The sequence below is a fragment of the Vipera ursinii genome, assembly GCF_947247035.1.
Source record: "Vipera ursinii genome assembly, chromosome: 1".
NCBI lineage: Eukaryota > Metazoa > Chordata > Lepidosauria > Squamata > Viperidae > Vipera > Vipera ursinii.
This window is the reverse complement of record NC_139512.1, coordinates 342,844,055-342,868,065: the sequence shown is the minus strand read 5'-3', so window position 1 is coordinate 342,868,065 and position 24,011 is coordinate 342,844,055. Positions and strand designations below refer to the sequence as shown.

The following is a 24,011-nucleotide window of genomic DNA, read 5'->3' as shown; positions in this document are numbered from 1 at the left end:
CCCGTCTTGGCTCCAAGCAGCTCTTATCATTAAGCATGGTAGGGAGTGAACTGGGGCCAGACCCCCTCCGCTGCCCTCCCCACATGCTCTTCAGAGGCCCCCTGACCATTTGATTCATTAAGAGGGTCCTCAGGATGAGACACTGTGAGTTGGCTGGGCCACCTGCCTGCACCTTTTACTGTATGAAGGCACCTTGGTGATGTTGTAAAATGAGTGGGTCTGCCAGGGAAGGAGACTTGTGAGAGAGAGAGAGATGGGCAATGGGTCCTCTTGAGTCTTGACCATACTAGGCACTGGATGCAAATCATTGACAAGACAGATACAGTTATTTCTTGATTTATGCAGCCACCCATCTCACATACATAATTTTGGGCTGCTTTTGAGGATAAAACACAAGCGATAAACACAAACAATAAACATAAATAATAAACTCAAACAACCGTTGCTTGTATGGACACAAGCATGCACTTTGTATTGGGTCAAGATGGTGATGACATTGATGACAAATCATGGTGACTTTTTTTTAAAACACTGCCAACAAAATCAATTTGGCTTCACAGGTTCACTTTTTTTTTCTTGCAAAGTTAAAGAAGTGGTTTGATATTCAGTCTCCCAGGATGGTTTTTCAGACATCCTACAACAGGGGTCCGTGGACCGGTACCGGGCCGTGGCATACCAGCAACTGGTCCGCACAAACAAGCAAAGCCCCACCCGTGGGATGCAGGCAGCACACAAAACCACACACTCACCGGTCCATGGAAAAACCTTTCTCCACAGAAGTGGTCCCTGGTGCCCAAAAGGTTGGGGACCTATGTCCTACAACATCCCCCTGAATACTAACCAGGCCTGACTTTTGCTTAGGTTCTTAGCCCAAATAAACTTGACCATGTGCTGCCATCGGCTGGGTCATTGTTATTACTGCAAATATTTATACCCTCCCAATTGCAAATGTTTTTCAAACTTGGCAACTTTATTGTGGACTTCAACTACCAGAATTCTCCAGCCAGCTGGATGCTGGAGGAATTCTGGGAATTGAAGTCCACACATCTTAAAGGTGTTAAGTTTGAAAAACATTATCTCAAAATATTCAAGCCATATGAGTAGAAAAACAATGAATATTATTTTGAAACAAACCAAAAATCACACTTTACAGAGGCTCTTAAAGGGCACTTGGAGGTGGTGACTTGGAGCGGGGAGAATCTTTCATAGAGGCTGATTCCTGCCTTTTCCCCTGTCCGTTCAGGGATCTTGTGAGCGGGACAATTGATAATAAAGTGTTAATTTGCTAGGACTCTATACTAGCCCTGCCTTGAAAAGTAGGATGCACCTTTTTGCCTCCGTGGCATGTTCTCTACCACTGAGCTTCCTCCCATCCCAAGAATTGACATGGAAGAAACAATTGGGGAATGGCTTATCCCATCACCTACTTGCTACTTGATCGCTGGATCTTGAATGGTTAACATCTTTTGGAGGTCCACCAACTCCTTTGGACATTTCTTTCTGATCTGCAGGTGGTATTCAATGTCGAAAGGCTGAAGGCTGTCCAGCGAGAAGAAGGATGGTTTTTGCTCCGCCCAGACAAATCCAAGCCAAGATTGGATGAGTAAGTCTTCATTCTCAGTGTTCACCAGGCTATCAGTGGAGAAATGAAAATTAGGAGCATCTTGGAAGTTTAGAAGGATTTCCTCAAAAGGGCTGGAAGTTGCCTTACAGTGTCTTGAGATGATTCATCTTGTCTACTTTTATTTAGGGTTGTTTTTTTTTGTCTGGTTAGTTAATTTTGCCCTAGGGCTAACAGAAGTGCCTGAGATCAACTTTGCTCCTTTTGAGAATAATTGTGGAGATGCTTATGAGAAATATTCAATGAGATCATCCACAACAGACCCTTAAAAACTGAACTATATCTACCATCCCCAAATGGCCCTAGGTGGTAACCAACGTATAAGGTATATCTAATATCCTTATTTTTCCCTGTGTTTCAGAGGGAATCTAGGTTCCTTACATCTCCAGGTACAGCTTCGGGATGAAATGGTTCTGCCATCCATCTACTACCAGCCTCTTGTGGAGCTGCTGTGCCAGGAAGTTAAAGTAGGGGTAAAGGTGAGACAGAATAACAGAGTTGGAAGGGACCTTAGAGGTCTTCTAGTCCAACCCTCTGTTCAGGCAAGAGACCCTATACCATTTCAAACAAATAATTGTTCAATTTTTTCTTAAAAACTTCCAGTGTTGGAGCACCCACAACTTCTGGAGGCCTGTCCTTCCACTGATTAAGATCCTTGTATCATTCTTGTCCCTGGAGAAGGAGTGGTTGGGAACCCCGAGTTCTTATTCCAAAGATTTCTTATGATCCTTGGGTGATCGTAGATCAGGTAGTTCTCTCATGCTAACCTAGTTCACAACCCAGCCCCACCATTAGGGAGAGTGAAGTGCTGGCGTTGTGATCCTGGGGAAAGAGGCAACGTGCACAGTTCTGCAGCCATTCCATCTGAGCCTCCCAGTCACTCTCTTGAAGAATATAGTGCTTCAGGCCACACAGTCTTTTCTGAACCTCCTAGGTTGGCTGTGTTGTGATTCAGGGTCAGCCTGTGGGTTTGGCAGTTGGGTCGGACGACTCAAAGGAGGAGGGGGGTGTTGAAGAGCTTGCTGAGGGGGTTGGAGAACTTGCTGATGAGAGCCCTCAGCCAGGCCCCTCCCACCTGGTCACGACACAGACCCAGCTATGTGAGCCTGACAGCGTGGATGAAGATGACCCACAGCTGGCCCTGTTCAAGGATGCCCGACGCAGGAGGCAGTCAATCAGGAGTAAACAGAGGAAGGCAATGGGGCACCTCGGAAGGAGGCAGAGAGAAGCCACGCCCTGAACTGTTTAAAAGGGGAATGCGTGGGAGGGCTGGTTTGCTGAAGGCAACCGCTTGAATAGCTCCTGTTTCATGGTTCGTGTTTGCTCTCTTTGCTCTGTTTATGTTTTTATGGCAGGCTTAGTTCCAGCCTCTTGCCTTCTTGTAAAAGGGGTTGTCCCTGCCTTATCTGCAGGGCCGGTAGCAGGCTGGTACAGAACAGGCTGGCTCATTGCACTCAGGAGTTGGTGGTGGATCCTCCCTTATTGCTAATACTGTACTGAAGCAAAATTGAGCTGATGGAGGAATTTCTGTACATGAAACAAAGGGCCATGTTTGAATCGTGCCAACTGGAATACTTTCGTTCATCTGAAACATTTTGCTGCTTATCAGAGTAGCTTCTTTGTTTGATAAAGATTCTCAGACTGAAGAAGCTGCTTCAATGAGCTGCGAAACGTTTCAAACCGAAAAAGAAAAGAAATCCGGTTGCCGCGATTCAACTTCTGAGTAACTCTGTGTGGGTGACTTGAGACTCTTCATCAATGTTTCATCTTTTGCTTTAAGCGGAAAAATATCTTTGGCTCCTACTTATGACTCCTGTGTGGCTTGGAATGGAAGGCAGCTGCACAAAGACTGTATGTGTCATGTAATGTGCTTGATAAAACAGAGAATGCAGAAGGTTATGTTCAAAGGGACACACGAAACATCACGTTTTTATGAAAAATACCCCCTCCCCTTCTGAAACAATGTGCATTAGCTTCTCCATGAAATGTATTTCCTCTGCCCACACTCCTCTCCTTACAGAACCAGAAAGGGCACTTAATAACCCTGATTGATGAGACCACAACAGCTGAATGCAGACAGGAACTTGCGGTCAACCTGGTCAAGCTCTTCCTCGGCCAAGGCTTGATTAAAGAGTTCTTGGACCTCCTCTTCAAACTGGAGCTGGACAGAACCTGTAAGGACCAGCTAGGGAAGGAGGGAAGGGGTTTACGCTACCCATCGCTTTATGCTATGATTTTGTGCATGGGTGGGAGAGAAGGGAGGGTGCCTTTGAGTTAGTGTTAACCGCTGGTGACTGCTTGGATATGTTCCTGCCATTTTCCTGGTGTGTGTCTGTGTCTGTGTGATTGGGGATGTTGATTTTGTTTTAATTGTTCTTCTTGTTAATGAAACCATGGATATCTTAATATTTTTGTCACATAAATTGCCAAGGAGTTCATTCTGATTGTCATGGGCTATACATGTAATAAATTAAATACCATGAATGGTGGGATGTGGGTTCAAAGGAGCTAGACCAGTAGCTAAACTAGTAGCATTAAGTAGTTTGTGGTTCAGTGTGATATCTTAATGTGCAGCATGTAAACCAGGACACTACGTTAAATCTTTTTTTCCCATTTTGGTACATCATATTGTATGAGCTATATAATGCATTTGGTCAACCCGGGTGTAAAGCATTTTGTGTAAATACAGCCAATGGACATGCTAAACCTGTCCAACTCAGTTTATTAATTGTCTGTCCTATCTTGTCTTTTAATCCCAACACGTATTGTGGTTGTTTTAGTTGTGGTCCAACTCCTTTGCATTCAGTTTGGAATTGTCAAGTTATTTAGAAGCTTTCTGGGTGGACAGGATGGGCAGCAAAAGCTAAGGAAAAGAATGCAAAGAGGAGAGAATATCTGAAATAAGATATAAAGGGAAGAGAGCGATCAATATGAAAAAGAGGGAAGTCTTCCGAGTTGGCAAAAAAAAAAGTCTTTGAAAGCCAGTGATGGCAAAGATGAATATCATATTCATTTCAGGCAATCATTTTTGCTATTCTATCATCTAAGAGAAAGATATAGCCGAGTCAGAGAAGACAGCCAATGAAAGATGTCTTGACTCTTTCAAGGGTTAAAATGTAATCAATAGATACAGTAGCAAGTCATCCTGGTTTCTTCATAAAACAAGATGAAGTGGTTGAAAGGGTATATAGTTCAGTGACCAATCCTAAACCACTCTCTGTGTTTCAGTTGAACCCAACACGTTGTTTCGGAGCAATTCTCTAGCTTCTAAGTCTATGGAGTCATTTCTGAAGGTACTTTGGGGGATTCTGTCTTCCTTCTATGACGGGGGTGGGTGGGGGGCTCTTCCCGCCAGTTTCTGATGATGAAGCTCACTACGTTCTGCTGTGTCCCTAATCTCTGACTCTGTAGGTGGCAGGTATGCAATACCTCCATCGAATCCTTAGGCCATCAATCAACCGAGTGTTTGAAGAGAAGAGATACATCGAACTAGATCCCAACAAAGTGGAAAGCAAAGAGATCGGGTAGGAAGGAGCAACAGTGGGGAGAGACCTATAGTCAAAAGGTTTTTGAGCCACCGGACACAAAACCTTGAGAAGGGGTTGTGGGTGCTTTCACAAAATGGCAGCCCTTATTAGCATTATCAATCCCAACCCTCCCATTTACCAGAATGCAAACTGGGATGGGGGATGGGGCCTCTTGTTCTCCAAGATTGCTATTTTCCATCCCAGGTTCTTCAGAAATGGCTGATTTGATTCGCAAGTGCATTCTGGGAAATAAAGTTGGTGTGCTTCTTTGAAATAAGCCAGTTTCAATTTTAAATATATTTTAAGTTAGAAAAAAATCAAGTGCGGCAAGAAATCTTGATTTACCAGCATGTTAGTGCCTAAGACAGAGAGAAAGTTGTATCAATGTCATTGAAATTCTTTACCTGGATGCTGTTCAGGCATAAAAAATGCAAAGTATGGAGGATTCATATAATTATGCATAATAAAAACCAGACCTGCTTATCAAGGAAGTAAAGTAGATCTTGAATCCTAGTAGTTGCTAGAGGTCATTCCCATTGTCTTATTGCTTGAGGCGATTAAAACATGTATCAGGCAACATAATTTTAAAACATTTGAATTTTGTGGCTAGTAGACAAGTTACATTGAGTATTCCACTGACACTTTGAATATGCATCCTTCACAGCATTTATAGTGGCTCTGTAGAATGAATGAATGAGAAACATTCATTAGATAGATAGATAGATAGATAGATAGATAGATAGATAGATAGATAGATAGATGTAGATAAATGAGAGACAGAGATACTGTAGATAATAAAGGTAGATAAATGATAGATAGATAGATAGATAGATAGATAGATAGATAGATAGATAGATAGATAGATAGATAGATAGATAGATAAAGCGCTACCATGTTTTTAGTGCATCCAGAGAGGAAGTAAGACAATACCAATCTATCTAGCATGAACCAGCAAAGACTTTTTTCCCACATTTAATTAGCATGTTTACTTTTCTGAAAAGTGTAATTGGTGAATTGTGTAATTGGAAATGAAGCCTGGCTGCCTGGTTGAAGAACCGGCACTAGTTCTACTAGAGCTTCAGCTAAGGCAGTTTTCTCAACTTTAGCAACTTTAAAAGGTCTGGGTTTCAACTCCCAGATTTCCAGCTGGCATGCTGACTGGGGAATTATGGGAAATGAAGTCCACTCAACTTAAAATTGCTAAGATTAAGAAAAACTAAGAGCCTCCTCCGATCCTAATGATAGCAATAGCATTTAGACTTATATACCGCTTAACAGTGCTTTAGAGCCCTCTCTAAGCGGTTTACAGAGCCAGCACATTGCCCCCCAACAATCTGGGTCCTCATTTTACCGACCTTGGAAGGATGGAAGGCTGAGTCAGCCTTGAGCCGGTGAGAATCCAACTGCCGAAATGCTGACAGTCTTCAGTCAGCAGAATTAGCCTGCAGTATTACATTCTAGCCACTGCGCCATTGAAGATGTAATCAATCATTCACCTACTACTCGCCATCAAACTGATGGGCTATTCATGCTTTCAGAGCATGAAGCAGCCATTTTGAATGTGACATCAATCTGGTTGGATACTGCATTTTGGGTAATCCAACATGGCTCTGAATGGCACGCAGGAAGTTCTGAGTTATTTCATTATTTTTGTTTCTTGCTCCAGATGCTCTAGCCTTCACCGGATCCACAGTGAAAGTGAGGTGATCCAGCAAAGCGGCCAGCTCCTTCAGTCGTATCTGACTGACCTACTGAACACCATCACCAGGTCTGCCAAGATGTGTCCTCCTGTCATCCGTGCCACTTTTCAGCTACTTTTCAAGAGAGTGGGAGAACGGTTCCCCGAGGAGAAAAATCAGGTCAGTTGGGCAGCATTCTTCTAACTCAATCTCGGTCCCCTCCCAGGAATGTGGGATTATAATTTTGTAAATTCTTTGCAATTACAAATTCTTTCGTAAGTCTTCTGCTTCTTTGTCAGGTAAGGAGACTTGTCAGATCTTGTGGGAAGAAAAGCCGCAGGATCGTAGAGTCCCATCCAGCGGGGATTTGAATGTGTTTCTAAAGGAAGGGCCAGTTTCATTTCTAGTTTCTAGTTTAGTTTAGTTTTATTGTATTTGTATACCGCCCTTCTCCCGAATTTCTAGTTTTGTTATCTTCTTCCTACCACTCTCCTTTTCTCCAAGACAACAAACTGAGAGGTTTGGTATTGCCTGTCAGATTGTTTTTGTCTTTGGTCTGTTCCCATCCCTTTTCAAAAACTGTATCCTTCTGCACCTGCAGAATGTGAAGTTCATTGCCATCACCAGCTTCCTCTGCCTACGATTCTTCTCTCCAGCCATTATGTCCCCCAAACTCTTCCACTTACGGGAGAAGCACGCCGATGCTCACACAAGCCGTGCTCTGCTTCTGCTGGCTAAGGTAAGAAATGCTCTTAATAATGCAATGATATCCAAAAGGGGTCCTTTTTTTGACTCTTGTCAAGTGTCCCTTGCTCTCTTTTCTAATGTCTTATTTCATCTCGTCTTGCTTGCCTTCCCCTTCCCCTTCCCCTTCCCCCTGCCCTGCCCTCCCCTTCCCCCAAGCATGACTCCTGATTGGATAGTGCAGAGTGGCTTTTTACTGTAAATCTCAGTCCCCTTAATCCCACAAGTCCCAACATTCTCCCCGCTGCAAACCATGCTGGTTTTCTCTCAATCTGGGTGAAGTTTGTTCTTGAGTTGTAGTGACTTGTTCCGATTTTCTGCTGGGCCAGGCTGTCCAAAATGTGGGGAACATGGACACAAGCATCAGCCGCACCAAGGAAGCATGGATGGCCCCTCTGCAAGCCACCATTCAACGCGGTGTTGCCCAGATGAAGCAGTTCATCCTGCAGTTAATCGATATTGAGGAGAAAGAGGGTAAATGCTTGATAAAGTCAAAGAAATTAAGAAATGTTCTGGTTACTACAAGCAGCAGAGCACTTTCTCTGAGCCATCAGCCAGATGGTAGTTTACTGGTATCTGAAATTTAGTGCCTTATCCCATTTCTTTCATAGTATGGCAGTGCTCAATTTATGACCATTTGTTTAACGACAGTTCAAAGTTATGACAAAAAAGTGATCTACAGTCCTTTTGTATGTATGTTGTGATATCACATGCCTATACAAAAGGGGCAGAGCTTGCATCCCAAGGACAAAGGCAAAGCTGGTGACCAAAATAGCAAACTTGTGGATGACCCTGGTTTCCCACCTTTGGTGTCATCCAAAGAGGGGAGCGCAGCAAAGCTAGATGGCTTCACTAATGGCTTTGAGTAAGACACTTTGCAGGAACTTTCCCAGTTAACAACAAGCTAGAAGAGAGACTTATATAAGCAAGACTGCGGTTAGCAATGAGGACAACAGATTATATCCCGTGATTTTCTGGCAACTGGTATTATTACTATTATTGTTGTTGTTATTTCATGCTCATTCAAAACACATGCACGTATATTGCATTGACTGCTGTGAATGTTGAATTGCAGAATTAGACCTGCAGAAGCCCATTTCCCTGCAACCTCAGGTTGTAAAAGAGGGCTACCTCTTCATCCACAAGGCAAGAAGCAAGGGGCCTCTCCTCTCGTTCTCCTTCAAGAAGCTCCATTTCTCATTAACGCATGAGGCTCTCACCTGCGCCAAGACACCCAACTCCAAGGTAGGTAAAGGACAGAAACTGGCCACCACCCGAGGCTCTGGCCGTGTTCCTTCTCTTGAAACCCTCTATAAGTTGGGGAGTCCAAGGAAGGAGTGCCCATGAAGGCTGGCCAGTCATCACAGAAGCTAGGTCTCTTCTCCCGAAGCAACAACCAAATGGCCAGGCTCAAATTATCCTACTTTGGACATGTTAGAGCTGTGATGGTGCAGTGGTTAGAATACAGTATTGCAGCCTCACTCTGCCTACTGCCAGGAGTTTGATCCTGATGGGCTGATCCTTCCGAGGTGGGTAAAATGAGGACCCACATTGTGGCGGGCCATATGCTGACTCTGTAAACCACTTAAAGAGGGCTGTAAAGCACTATGAAGCAGTATATAAGTCTCAGTGCTATTGGTATTGCTGTTATGTGAAGACTGAGCTCTCTAGAAAAGGTACCACTGCTGGGAAAGATGGGAGGGAAGAGAAGAGGATGCTGAACTGCAAGGTGGATGAATTCAGTTGCAGTGGCAATGGAGGAGTACCATTGGGAGATTTAAAAAGAACAGGTTAGGGATAGATCATTATATAATCTACCTCCATAGTTGTCAAAAACAACTTGATGGCACATAATCAATGAAATCTTTGAGGCCCTTGAAGCAATGTAGTATAAGAACATTGGATTAGGAGTGTAGAGGCTTGAATTCATGGTGCGATTTTGGACATTGTGCTGAAGAAGAATAACTTTCAAGCAAGCTCAGAATTCAATTGATTATTAGCGATGGAATATGACAGCGTGATAGTACAAGTTTCTACTATAGTGGGGAGAATATTTCTGGATGGCCAACAACCACACTTAATGTTTTCGATGGCAATGATTTTGGGGTAGCTTTAAGTGTTTGGGGGGATGTGGTGGCTCAGTGGTTAAAGATATTCTGTGCACCTCTGCATATAGTCACACTGGCCACATGACCACAGAATTGTCTTGGACAATGCTGGCTCCCTCAGCTAAGAAATAAAGATGAACGCTACCCCTAGAATCAGACGTGACTGTATAGGGCCGTGATGGCGAACCCATGGCACGGGTGCCACAGGTGGCACGCAGAGCCCTCTCTGTGGGCACGTGCACCATCGCCCCAATCCTAGGCTTTCAGCTGGGTTTTATAAACCCTTTTCACTTTAGGCCTCCACCGCCGTGTGCAAAAAAAAAGGTTCAATCAATCAATCAATTTCAACTTCTCATGGAAAAAAAAAGATCTCACAAAGTTGGAATTGACTGATTGAACTTTTTAGTCCCACGCAGTCTGCTATTACCACCACAGCCATGCCCACCCAATGGGCCATGCCCACCCAATGAGCCACACCCACCCAATGGGCTACACCCACCCAATGGGACACGCCCACCCGGCACCCGACGATATATAAGTGGGTTTTGGGTTGCAGTTTGGTCACTCGGTCTCTAAAAGGTTCGCCATCACTGGTATAGGGGAAACCTTTACCTTTTAAAGTGTTTTCCATTTGAGGGAAACTTTAGAAGAGGATTTGTCAAATTCATGGAGGAAGAAAGCTCTACTTCTAGGTATTACCTGTTGTGATGATATATAGAAATCTCCATGGTTAGGGACAGTCTACTCCAGAATACTAGTGGCTACTAGGGAAAAACTGCTAAAAGCATCTGGTTGGATTCAGAATGCGAAACAGAGTTTGTTTCCATTTGATCCAAGGCTTCTCCTTCTCTGTTTTTATATTTATGGGATTTCTTTTCAGAAAAGCTCCTTCGTGCCACTGACAAGCATCCGGGCAGCTGAGAAGGTAGAGGAGAAGAGTTTTGGTATCTCCCATGTCATGCAGATCATCTACACTAACGATGCTGGGCAAGAAGACACAGTTTACCTGCAGTGCAAGGTGGAGACACAACATTTTGTCACATTTTGCTTGGATGGGGAGGGAGAAGCAAGAATTCCATCTGGGTGACCACATGACACAAGTTGTATTGGTAGATATGACATGCCACTTGTTTTGTGAGATGAGCAGCTATATAAATCAGACAAACAAATGCAAAGAATCCAGCAGTTTCTCACATCTGCAAACCTGAGAGATGCTTTCAAATAAAATGCAAGGGAATCAAAATATTTTAAGGAGAAACAAACATGCTCCCCGTTGATACTTTGCTCCAGCAGGTGTAGCACCTGGCCATCTTGGTCTGGGTTTAGAAGCTAAGCAGAGTCAGGTCTGGTAAATACTTGGAAGAGAAGCCACTAAGAAATCTCAGGGCTGTAGTCAAAATGTCCCCAAACAAGACAGCAGGAAACTAATTTCATTCTGCTGTCAAGAAAAGTATGCATGTATTAATGAATTCACCAGGAGATGAATTTAAGTTGAAAGACGCTTTTTATGAGAGTTTAACAACAGCATAGGCCAGGGGTCTTCAAACTTGGCCCTTTTATGCCTTGTGGACTCAACTCCCAGAATTCTTCAGCCAGGCACACTGGCTGAGGAATTCTGGGAGTTGAAGTCCAGAAGTCATAAAAGGGCCAGGTTTGAAGACCCCTGGCATAGGCCTTATTTGCATCATGAGAATGATCCAGCATCAGTCAGGCTTAGCTAATCTGGGATGACTCATTGATGGTGTTTCAGTTAGGATGAACACCACCATGGAAAGATTTGACTGCAGTAGATGAAAACAAGTGACCACAGAGGTGGAATACCAAGAGAAGTTCTATTTTTGCAGTTTTTCTCCAGGTCTTTGTCTCGATAATGATTGATAACAAGGCCAGGTAGCCCTCCAATAAGTAGTTAACATACCATGAAAGGAATTTATTCAGTTAATTTAATTTAGCCCCATCCACCTGAAAAAGGAAAGGATTTGTCTCTAGCTAAATTATATGTCATGGTTCCGATAGATGAAACTCTTCAAAAGAACTTTGAGGCATTGTTTACCTTAAAGGATCTTTTTATTCAAGTAGCATAATATCGGCACTACATAATCGAAGCCAAAAACTGAATTCCCCTCCCCTGGGCACATAGTATCAAAGCACAATTCCCTCCTCCAATTAACAGTCATAAATCACATTCCCCAATTAGCTTGAAGTGCCGGCTCTCCAGCTCTCCAGCCCGCCAATTCTTTATCAGATCTGGGCTCAATAACCTTGATTCTCATGCTAGGTTTAGTGTTGTTATGTCTAGCTGGACTCTCATTCACATCCCCCCCCCCTCCCAGCATCATCTAACTCTAAAAGCGAAAGGGAAAAGATGACTACATTTCCATCTGTTGTCAATGCAAAAACACCTGATGTTAGCAGCGTTGACATTATAATCTTCTTTGAACACTGGGTCAATTAAATCAGTTTTGCAGTTGACATAACCTATATTAGGCATTGACATTTAATTAGACCATGAAACTATTGTATCAAGTAAATTTGGAAAATAAATGAATTGTGTGAATCAGATTGTAATTCTATTCCATATTTGCATTTTATCATTGGTTAATTTTAATAGGCATGGTTCAGTATCAACTATGGTTCAAGCATCCTGTTACATTTCTATTCTCTTGTGTACGATTGTCACAATGAACAAGACTGAAGGTCAAATGGATCTTTTAAGGCAGACATGTCAAACACAAGGCCTGGGGGCCGGATGCGGCCCGTGAAGTGGTTTCATGTGGCCCGCGAAGTCATCCTGGAAACAGTGAGGGAACGGCCCCCACTGCCTTGGCCCTGGCCCAGAGACCCTCCTCCTGCCAGAGACCCTCAGATCTGTCCCACTCCTGCCCAGGCCCCCATAGGCACCCTTGATGCGAACGATGTAGAGCTGGCCATGCCCACCCAGTAGGCCATACACACTTTAGCCACGCCCACCCAGTAGGCCACGCCCACCCAGGCCACACCCACCCGTCCCCCTGAGGGCAACCGCAATGCTGATGCGGCCCTCAATGAAATTGAGTTTGACACCCCTGTTTTAAGGGAATTGAAACAACTCAACACTGGCTTCCTGACTTTTATGTCCAGTCTGCTTTCTATTGACTTGCAGTGTACAGCATGGGAAAAACCACAGCCTGGGCCTGTTTCCCTGATTGTAGGGCAGAAAAGGGGGGAATATGTTAAAGGCCCTGGCTACATCTGGTCAGAAGAATCCACAGCATTGATGTCTTTTTGCCTTGTCTTGGTTTACAGTGTGTGAATGAGCTGAGCCAGTGGCTCTCAGCCTTACGGAAAGTCTGTGGGAACAACAAGGGAATGCTATGCTCCTATCATCCAGGGGTTTTCAGAGGAGACAAATGGAGTTGCTGCCACCAAAAGGACAAAGCAGGTATTGCATCCTTTGGCAATGCTACTGTATTGCCCTTGATATTTCCCATATCTCTGGGTGTGGGTATGTGTATCACAATGTTTTCTCCTTAAGTTTATTTTAATATATATCAATATATAGAGTGCTTTTTTTAAAAAAGAAAAACTACCCAAAGTATAGAAAAGAAAAATGTATAGCTACTGCTTGTGTAATGATCACTCGCTTGCCAACCACTCAAACTTACGGTGGCGCTTTCCAGAGCTACTTACAACCCGGTTCCAGAATTCCCACCCCCTCCCCCCCCACACACACACACATACACGGCCATGTGATTGCATTTTGGACAATTGGCAACCAAGGCATTTGCTTAAGGTTGTAGAATCAGGCATGATCACATGGTGACCCGGTTAATGAGTGCTACAACTTACAACCATAATTCCAGGCTCAATAATGCTTATGAGTTGAGGACTGCTTGTACAGTGACACACACACACACACACACACACACACACACCTGTTAAGTAAATATGCAGAATCAGTTACTTCAAAATCTGGAGTGGCAGGTGGTCCAGAGGTGAAAACTCTCACCTCCCACTTGGAAGGTTGAGAGTTCAGTCCTAGGCAGCAGCAGATGTTTCTTTATCAGAGTGCAGAGAAAAATATCTGCTGTGAACTTAGCAATAGGCATCAGGAAAGGCATCCGGTCAGTAAATGCTCAGTTCCCTTCAGTTACCCTGATTCCCACCCCGAAGCAAGAGATTACAGGGTCGTAAAAATAAAAAAAGTTATTCCAAAATCTGATCATATTGAAGTAGTCTTATAACATGTAATCCAGGTTGTTCTTATTTTGGCGCTTGATTTTGATACTTTTCTACCTGGTGGAATGTTGGAAAAGCATTATGTAGCCTGTTCAAACCATCCACCGGTATGCTTGCTCACCATAACCTGACCAGAGCAGGACAAAAATTGTGACTGGAGGAGAAGCCAATGAAAGAAAGACTTTTCAGAATAGGGTGGATCCAGTCAGGGACTACAGAAAAAAATATTCCTGAAAAATATTTCCTGTTGCATCCCTGTAGGGGAGGCATTGAGGTAAGAGCTTTGCACGCTGACAGTTGCTCCATTGTAAAGCCCTTTGACCCATAATGGAGCTGCTATCCCAGAAGCCCTGTTCGGCATGTGTAAGGACCCACCTCAGCTAACCACCCAAGAAAGCAGAACTCTTGAAACAGGCATTGTCTCAAAAGGAAACTTTTATTAAGGGTTAATGACAGTAGGGAAGTCAAAGCGAGATCTGGGGAAAATCCCGCTTAAATGGTATAGTTAAGCTAGCAATATTCCTCCTTCCACCAGAGTCATAATGTCCATTTGAAATCCAGCCAATGCACAGGTGGCACGATGTGTGGGTAACTGGCAAGGTTGGCACGCATCTCAAGGTCTTCTCCAGTTTAGTTTCTCTGTAACCGTCTCCCTGATAAGAGAGACGCATTCCTTTCTCAAGGGGATAGAGGCGAGAGAAGAAAAGCAGAAAGCAAAAGTTATCCCAAGCGAAAGCAAATTCCCCCCTCCCCCAGCAGAATGGCAGGCCCCAAAACAAGAGCACAAGGAAGACAATAAGGATTTGGGGACCTGACATATGCTTTTCCATCCCAATGGATATGTTGAGAATATATTGCAGGTAGTCCTCACTTAACAACGTTTCATTTAGTGACTGTTCAAAATTACGACGGTGCTGAAAAATGTGTCTTGTAAGTGACCCTTATGCTTGCAACCATCACAGACATCCTGTGATTGAGATTCAAATGCTGGACAACTGTCACACATTTACAACAGTTGCAGTGTCCCATGGTCACACGATCTCGTCGTCATTTGCAACCTTCCCAGCCATTTGCTTCCCACCAGCAACATCAATGGGAAAGCCAGCAGAGAAGGTCATAAATCACATTCTATGATGTCCCGCTTAATGACTATGGAAATTCATAGAACGACTGCAGTAAAAAAAAGTGTTGGAAAATCTGGTGTGGTCACGTGAAGCCTCACTTAATAACCACCTCACTTAATGAGTTTTCTGGCCTCTGTTGTGGTTGTAAGTCAAGGACTACCTGTATGTAAACAAGCTTGGGACTTTGTAGGGTTGTCAGCAAGATAATTCTCCAACATTAGAACGAATGGCTTCAGTGATCCCTTCCTTGCTTTAAAGGTCTTGGCTGTGACAAAACTCGGCATGGAGTAACTCTGCGGGAATGGAACGATCCCTTGGATCCTGACTTGGAGGCTCAGCTGATATTCCAGCATCTACTTACAATCCAAGAAGTAATGAGGTGACTTGACTGACCGTGCCTTCTTTACCCAATGCTGAAATATCCTTGTAAAACTGGGGTACTTTGGCTTTTCATTCTTTATGGCCTGGATGTGCTGCACTAATTAGCATTTAGGGAATTGAGGTTAAGCTGAAGGTGGAACTGTTTTGCAATCAAGATTTGTAAAGAAAAAGAAAGCAGTTCAAATTAAAGTTGCCAAGTTTGAGGTACATTGCTTTTTCCAGTTCGACGGGTACTCTCTGGAACCTGAAAAACTATTGAGGTTTTGAGGGGATTATTTTCTTGCTATTCATAAGTGCATCCGTCGGTGAAGTTTGCTGTATAATTTATTAACTTTCACCTTATTCTATTTTTACTATCCAAAGGGAAAAGTATATGGAATTGTCAGTGCTGGAAAAAAATGAAAAACGCCAGACAGAAGGTACACATTTTTAATTAATTAAATGTAGTTTAGTTTAATTTAATTAGACTTTAAATTTAAATTTAATTACATCACCACAATGTAAAAAAGATGTTGAGACTCTAGAAAGGGTACAGAGAAGAGCAACAAAGATGATTGGGGGGCTGGAGGCTAAAACATATAGGGAACGGTTGCTGGAATTGGGTATGTGTAGTTTAGCGAAGAGAAGGGTGACATGATAGCAGTGTTCCAGTATCTCAGGGGCTGCCACAAAGAAGAGGGAGTCAAGCTATTCTCCAAAGCACCCGAAAGCAGGACAAGAAGCAACGGATGGAAGCTAGTCAAGGAGAGAAGCAACCTAGAACTAAGGAGAAATTTCCTGACAGTTAGAACAATTAACCAGTGGAACAACCTGCCTCCAGAAGCGGTGAATGCTCCAACCCTGGAAGTTTTTAAGAAGAGACTGGACAGCCATTTGTCTGAAATGGTATAAGGTTTCCTGCCTGAGCAGGGGGTTAGACTAGATGACCTCCAAGGTCCCTTCCATCATCATCATCATTATTATTATTATTATTATTATTATTATTATTATTATTATTATTACCCAGAGTCCATTGGAGTTGGGAGATAATACATTTAAATAATACTAAGATAGGTGGCTAACATCTGGCTGATTGTGCAAACATAATAATAATAGTAGTAACAACAACAAAACAACAACAACAATAGTAATAATAATAATGGATGGTTGAAATGGAGAGCGAGGTTGAGGTTGCATTTGTTCATAATGTCTTGTGTCCACACAATACCTTTAACCAGAGGTGAACACGTATATGTATTCATATATTATATTAGAATCTATATTATAAATATATATATATATATATATATATATATATATATATATATATATATATATATATATATGGATCCTTGGTTTTTCGGGTTTTTCCCCGCGTAGAATTAAAGGTGTAGGCGCAACGTTTCGACGGAATCCCATCCGTCATCATCAGGCTTCTGCTTCCTTCTTCTGGGAGAAGCATGTGGCTCTTGCTCTTTGTTCCTCTTTTTTTTTAAACTGCCAGAGGGGGTGTGTTCTGTGGAGGTGTGCTCTGATTGGGTAGGGGACCAAGTGTGTTCTGATTGGGTGGGAGTGTGTTTTGAATGGTGGGTGTGTTCTGATTGGGTGGGGGTGTGTTCTGAGTGGATGGGCTGGTCTCAGCTGCCAGCTCCAGAACTGAGCTGGTGAGTTGTGCTGCTTTTGTTCGGCTTCGTGTTTGTGGTGGTGCCATGTTTTTATAGTGGGTGTCAGTTTGCTTATTGTGTGGTTTGGAGGGGTTTAAAGTGGCTGATGTTGCAGCTGTAGTTAGGTTTCTGTTTTGTGGTTGTGTGTCTTTATCGTTGTGGGTTCGGATTTGCTTTTTGAATGGTTGTGTGGTGGTGATGTCATGTGATGTTATCATGAGTTTGGGTCTGGTATCATTCTTGGTGGTTGGGCTTCGTCTGTCAATCAAGGCGGGTTTCCAAATGGCTGGTAGACGAGAGGTATCATCTCGTTTATTCATGCTGTGGGGGCGTTTTTCTATCTCAATGGCTTCTCTGATTATTCTGTTGTTAAAATGTTCAATTTTGGCGATAGTTTTGGTTTTTTTAAAATCAATTTCATGTCCCGTGGCTTCAAAGTGTTGGACCAGGGATGAAGTTTGTTCTCCCTTTCTGAGTGAGTTTTTGTGCTCTTCAATGCGTGCACTTATTCTTCTGTTGGTCTGTCCGATGTATGTGGTGGGGCAGGTGGTGCATGGGATTTCGTATACTCCTTGGTTTTCTAACCCAATTATGTCCTTGGGGTTTCTTAGGATGGTGGATATTTTTCTGTCTGTGTAGAATGCTGTTTTGATGTTGTGTTTTTGGAGGACCTTGCTGATTCTGTCTGTGGTCCCTTTTAAGTATGGGAGGAGGGCTTTGCCATTTTCTTGTTCTCTGTCTTGGGTTTTTGTGGGTGTCTCTCTTTGGATTAAGTTGGTAATCGTGTTTCTTTGGAATCCATTGGCTGTTAGTACATTAGTGAGAGTGTGTAGTTCGGTTTTTAGGTGTTGTTCGTCAGCTAGGTGTTTTGTTCTGGAGATGAGTGTCTTGGCTACGGAGTTGATCTGTGCTGGGTGGTGGTGTGAGAGTGCGTTCAGATAGCGGTTTGTGTGTGTTTTTTTTATGGTAGATAGTGTGTCCTAGGGAGCCGTTGGATTTCTTGTAGACTAAGACATCAAGGAAGGGAAGTTGATTGTTAGCTTCTGTTTCCATGGTGAATTGTATTTTGGGGTGTAGGCTATTGAGGTGTATGAGGAAGTCATCCAGTTTTTCTTTGCCGTGTGGCCAGATTACGAAGGTGTCATCTACGTATCTGAGCCAGAGTTTGGGTTTGTGGTTGGATTTTTCCAGAGCGAGGGTTTCAAAGTGTTCCATGTAGAGGTTTGCGATGACAGGTGAGAGGGGTGATCCCATGGGTGCTCCTTCCATTTGTTTGTATCTTTGTCCATTGTAGATGAAGTATGTGTTAGATAGGCAGTGGTTGGTCAGATCTAGGATGTGTTTTGGGGGGTTGTATTTATTTAGGATAGCTGTCAAGGCTTCTTTGATTGGTACTTGGGTGAAGAGGGATACAACATCGAAGCTCACAAGTAGGTCCCAGGGCTGTAAGTTTAGTTTACTTATGATCTCTATGAATTGGAATGAGTTTTGTACGTGTGAGGTGATGGAATTTGCATAAGGCTGTAGTTGTTTGGCAAGAAATTTGGCTAGATTTTGTAGAGGTGAGCCTATGGAGCTGACTATGGGTCTGAGTGGGGTTCCTTCTTTGTGTATCTTGGGCAGACCATAGAGCTTAGGACATCTGGATGATTTTTCTCTGGGAATGATTGTTTTCTGGATCTCTTCACTGATGGGTGTGGCTTTTATTTTTGATTTTGTGGTTTTTTCCAGGTAGGTGGTGGGATCTGTCTTGAGGAGTTTGTATGTGGAGTCTCGGAGTAGGTTGGATAATTTGGTATGGTAGTCAGATGAGTTCATTACCACCGTGGCGTTGCCTTTGTCTGCTGGCAGAATGATTATGCTGGTGTCATTTTTTAGGTTAAGTAGTGCTGTCTGTTCCTCTTTGGGTAAGTTGCTTTTGGGTGGTTTGCTGGTGCAGAGGATGTTGGTAACTTCGAGTCTGATTTTGTTGGCATCATCAGGGTTAATTTTGGTCAGGCTGGATTCGACTCCGCATATAATGGTTTCCGTGGGAATGTGTTTGGGAGTGACTGCAAAATTAAATCCTTTAGACAGGACGTTGGTTTCGGCTATGGTGAGAATCCTATCTGAGATGTTGTGCACAGTTTGTTTCATGTGTTGCTGTGGGAGAGGAGGGGTTTGTTTCTGGCGTTCCTTTAGTCTTCGGAGTTTATTGGTGTGTGTGTCTGTTTTGTAGGCAGTCTCTGTTTCAGCTCTCCAGACAGCGATTTGTTTGAATTTGTCCCAAAGTGTGGGGTGGATCTTGTTGCTGAGTTGATTGACAGACGAAGCCCAACCACCAAGAATGATACCAGACCCAAACTCATGATAACATCACATGACATCACCACCACACAACCATTCAAAAAGCAAATCCGAACCCACAACGATAAAGACACACAACCACAAAACAGAAACCTAACTACAGCTGCAACATCAGCCACTTTAAACCCCTCCAAACCACACAATAAGCAAACTGACACCCACTATAAAAACATGGCACCACCACAAACACGAAGCCGAACAAAAGCAGCACAACTCACCAGCTCAGTTCTGGAGCTGGCAGCTGAGACCAGCCCATCCACTCAGAACACACCCCCACCCAATCAGAACACACCCACCATTCAAAACACACTCCCACCCAATCAGAACACACTTGGTCCCCTACCCAATCAGAGCACACCTCCACAGAACACACCCCCTCTGGCAGTTTAAAAAAGAGGAACAAAGAGCAAGAGCCACATGCTTCTCCCAGAAGAAGGAAGCAGAAGCCTGATGATGACGGATGGGATTCCGTCGAAACGTTGCGCCTACACCTTTAATTCTACGCGGGGAAAAACCCGAAAAACCAAGGATCCACATACAGGCACCCGCGAAAACCTCAGAAAACATATATATATATATATATATATATATATATATATATATATATATATATATATATATATATATATATATATATATATATATATATATATATATATTTGTGTAAATTACTAACAAAGAATTATGGGGCAAATCTTTATTTCCTGTTTTCAGCCTTATCTCAAAGGCCATCGAACAGGCTGTAGTCACACCGGACAGTTCATATATTTGTGTAAATTACTAACAAAGAATTAAGGGAGACTGAGATGCATTTCTGACTCATTAGTCTTCCTCAGTCAGACATACCCTTCTGAGATTCAAACCTGGGCTGATTGCACATTAGGCAATGTTTTTACCTCTTGAGCCACCGGTTCTCTCTCGCTCTGTTAGCTTTCTGCAAGGGGAGAGATATGTGTCATATGTTAACTATTAACTATATATATATATATATATATATATATATATATATATATAAGATTATAGATATGTAGAGATAATTGAAAGATTAGCTTCAGCCTTACCAGACAGAAAACATGATCAGATGAGTCAATTCTACTTTACTGTTAAGATACATTAACAGAATCTTGCATGTGTGATAGTGCACCCATCTCTTTTACATCTTGAGAAGTTAGGGAGGGTCTCTTCTGAGTCTCTTGCCCTGCCCACTATTCACCTGGGGGGATATGCTGTCTCTTATCGGACCTTTCCCAAGGCAGCATCTCCTCCACTTCTTCTCCCAAGGTCTTTCTCACACACTACTGCATGATATCAGTGAGAGAACGGATGTCTCTGTCCACTTCTGACTCCTCTACTCCACTGCTTCCTTCAGCCTCACCTGCAATGCAGCTCCTGAAGATTAAGTCTAAGAAAACATAGTCCTTGCTAGGAAAAAGGTTGTTCTACAGATCAAAGCTGTCCTCTTTTAGGAATATCAAATGATTACCGGGTTTGGATATCTCTTTCTAGCTCACCTGCCCTCTCTTCTTTCCCATCTCTCTTGCTACAGATCCTGAAAATGCTGACAGCCCCATCAGGCTTTTCCAGATACTACACAATTTAGAAGAAATGTATCAAAAGGAGGTTTCCCGGTCAACTGACATGGCCCAGCAGAATCAGAATCACTTGGTGGAACTGCAGACGTGACTCCCACAAAAAAATCCTTTGGGGGCAAGCTCCATCTTTGCCCTGTTCAAGCAGAATGGTTGCTATATCCCCAGAATGACAACTACACACTCTGGACTCAATTTTGTCCACTGAGATGGAATGGGAGGGACTGTCCCTGTGCTCAGAAGGTCCTAACTTCTCTTTGGGGGCCTCTCCTGTAATTCAGACTGGCTCTTTTATCTCTGTTCATCCACCAGAACTGGACAATTCTTTTTTTTTAAAAAAAAGACTGGGTTTCTGTATCTCATGATGCTTTTGATAATATGCAACAATGCAGTTACTGTGTGTGTGGGGGGTGATAGGGTAAAGTTTCTGTGCCTTTCATTCTTCCATCTTTTTTCCTTCTGAATTTTCCTTATGTAGCTCTAAAAACACAGAATGTTGCATTAGTGGTCTGAATCTTGTGAAGTAACAAGTACCATTTCCCATTTTACACAGAACTTTTTCGTTAGCAATGGATTTCTTGAAGAAGCAACATTTTCCAGATTCTGAGCTCTGATGCATAGAAGAGCCTCACTGAATTAGAACAGGGTGAGGTGGACATTTGAACTTTTGGGAACACCATAAAACTGCAGCAAATTCCTCAAATGTTGTATAAAAACCACAGCTGCAGCATCTGACCCAGGCATTAGAGAGAGAGAGAACAGTGTCTCTATCTAATTCTTTTTCGGCAGCAAGGGGGTTATCCAGTAAGACAAATGAAGATGTTGGTCTTAATATAGGTAAGAGGAAAAAAGAATTGCTTCACAATTTTTTTTATCCTTGATCCGCTGTCCCTTCAAGCTCCCCAAAACATTGAATGTAAAATAAAGCTTTTTTTAAAAAAAAAAATGGGCTCCATCAATGTCTGACATTTTTTAACTGCTCCCTTTGAAGAACATCAGATTGGCATGTAAATTGCAGAGGAAATTTTGAGATTAAAAACATGGTGATAAAAACCTGTAAGCTTTGTCTCCATAGCTCAGAGAGACAAGAACAGAAGCAAAGAATGACTTGAGAACTCATCTATTATTTTCTCTTTTTAACAGATATTTATATTACGTTTCAAACTCAGACATTAAAATACAAGCTAAAATAAAGGGGAAAGAGGAGGAGAATAACAGGACATGTTAAAAATGGCAAAAAATGTATATCATACAAATTACATAATAAAGGTGACCTCCAACTTAGTGAAGAGATACAACAGCCTCTCTAATTAAGTGAATAATCAATAGTTCCATATTTCATTATACTTGTCCATACAAAATCCATGTCTCTAGGCAAATCCACCAAACATAACCCTTGAAGACCAACTATAATAAATTTACTAAGTATTTGTATGGATGTCCATAGGAGGGGTGGGATTGCAAATGACAAAAATCTATGTGATTGCATCACACAAACATGGCAAGTGATTTACGTCATACTCTGGGACACAGATAATAGAGGCAACATTGTGATGATGTCACCTTGTGCATGTGGTCGTTTTGCCATTGCAGTGTGTTGTGAAGGTCGCTGGTTATTGCATACACGTAAATGCTCAGGAGTCACCAACCTTTGGGGCTGATAGGCATTTTTGAATTTTTAAAGTAAATTTTTGGCATTTTTGCAAGATGTCTGCTGAGCTATTCACAAAAATAGCTGCCATGTGAGGGGAAACTAGGTACCCAGTAATAAATACAATCTGTCACTTGAACATCCTCTCCACAGCATGCCTTCCCTTACGTTACAGTATTCCTTTTGAGGAGAATACTTTGCCTGGAGAAATTTTCTTAGTAAGATTGCAGATAATAGTAGTAGTAGTAATAATAATAGTAGTAGTAGTAGTAGTAGTAACAACTGGGCATTGTGTAAAAAATATGACTTGCCTGTGTCTGAAAAGTCGTGGGAACATATAGGGTGGAAAAAGTTGTCGAGAATGAGAGGGTGAAGATCTTGTAGGACTTCTGAATACAGACAGATCGCCATTTGGAACACAACACGCCAGATATCGCAGTCGTAGAGAACCAAAGCGTACAGTTGGTTGATATCACTGTACCAGGAGATGCCAAAGTCGAAGAAAAAGAAATGGAAAAAATTACAAAATACCTGGCCATTGAAACTGCGCGATTATGGATGAAATGTGTAACAGTGATACCCACTGTCATCGGGGCACTGAGAACTATGTCCAAAAACTTTGCAAAATATATCAAGAAATTGCAGCTTCCTGCAATAACTCCAGCAAAGCTACAAAAAACTGCACTACTCGGAACATTTTACATTTTAATGAGATACCTGGTTGATACCTAGGATGCTGGCAGCAACCCGTGTCAACCATTAAGTGCCTGTCAATTTGAGTGTTCAGCTGACTGAGTTTCATGTTTAATAAATAAAAGTTTAATAATAAAATAATAATAATAATAATAATAATAATAATAATAATAATAATAATAATGCCAAATCCAGTCTGAACATCTGGCTCACTGTGTGATGATTAATAATACAGTAATAATAAAGATAATAATAGACAAATTCATCATCAGTCAATTGCAAAAGGCGGCTTTACAAGGAACAGCTCCCATCCTGCAACGATATCAATAATACCATCAAACATCCACATCTGCCTATACCAGGTCCATGGTAACGACTTGATAAGTAGACAAAAATGCCAAATCCAGTCTGAACATCTGGCTGACTGTGTGATGAATAATAATAATAATAATAATAATAATAATAATAATAATAATAATAATAAAGTTGGAAGGGAACTTGGAGGTCTTCTAGACCAAATCCCTGCGCAGGCAAAAAACCCTATACCATTTCAGACAAATGGCTGTCCAGTCTCTTCTTAAAAATTTCCCGTGTTGGACCAAACACAACTTCTGGAGGCAGGTTGTTCCACTGATTAATTGTTCTAACTGTCAGGAAGTTTCGCCTTAGTTCTAGGTTGCTTCTCTC

General features: G+C 42.4%; 1 protein-coding gene across 3 annotated transcripts in view; it reads left to right on the top strand.

The window, feature by feature from the left end:
- The window catches only part of RASA4B (RAS p21 protein activator 4B), a 78,434-nt gene extending 57,129 nt beyond the window's left edge, over positions 1 to 21,305 (top strand). For all 3 annotated transcript variants that reach the window (XM_083379508.1, XM_083379509.1, XM_083379510.1), the window contains 14 exons: positions 1,512 to 1,603; positions 1,983 to 2,100; positions 3,642 to 3,795; positions 4,850 to 4,914; positions 5,033 to 5,145; positions 6,815 to 7,007; positions 7,429 to 7,566; positions 7,901 to 8,045; positions 8,647 to 8,816; positions 10,560 to 10,697; positions 12,965 to 13,100; positions 15,280 to 15,400; positions 15,766 to 15,821; positions 20,938 to 21,305. In XM_083379508.1, coding sequence (XP_083235634.1) covers positions 1,512 to 1,603; positions 1,983 to 2,100; positions 3,642 to 3,795; positions 4,850 to 4,914; positions 5,033 to 5,145; positions 6,815 to 7,007; positions 7,429 to 7,566; positions 7,901 to 8,045; positions 8,647 to 8,816; positions 10,560 to 10,697; positions 12,965 to 13,100; positions 15,280 to 15,400; positions 15,766 to 15,821; positions 20,938 to 21,074 — 1,776 coding nt within the window. In that variant the 3' untranslated portion in view covers positions 21,075 to 21,305. The remainder of the gene's footprint in view (positions 1 to 1,511; positions 1,604 to 1,982; positions 2,101 to 3,641; positions 3,796 to 4,849; positions 4,915 to 5,032; positions 5,146 to 6,814; positions 7,008 to 7,428; positions 7,567 to 7,900; positions 8,046 to 8,646; positions 8,817 to 10,559; positions 10,698 to 12,964; positions 13,101 to 15,279; positions 15,401 to 15,765; positions 15,822 to 20,937) is intronic.
- Positions 21,306 to 24,011: the final 2,706 nt, after the last annotated feature.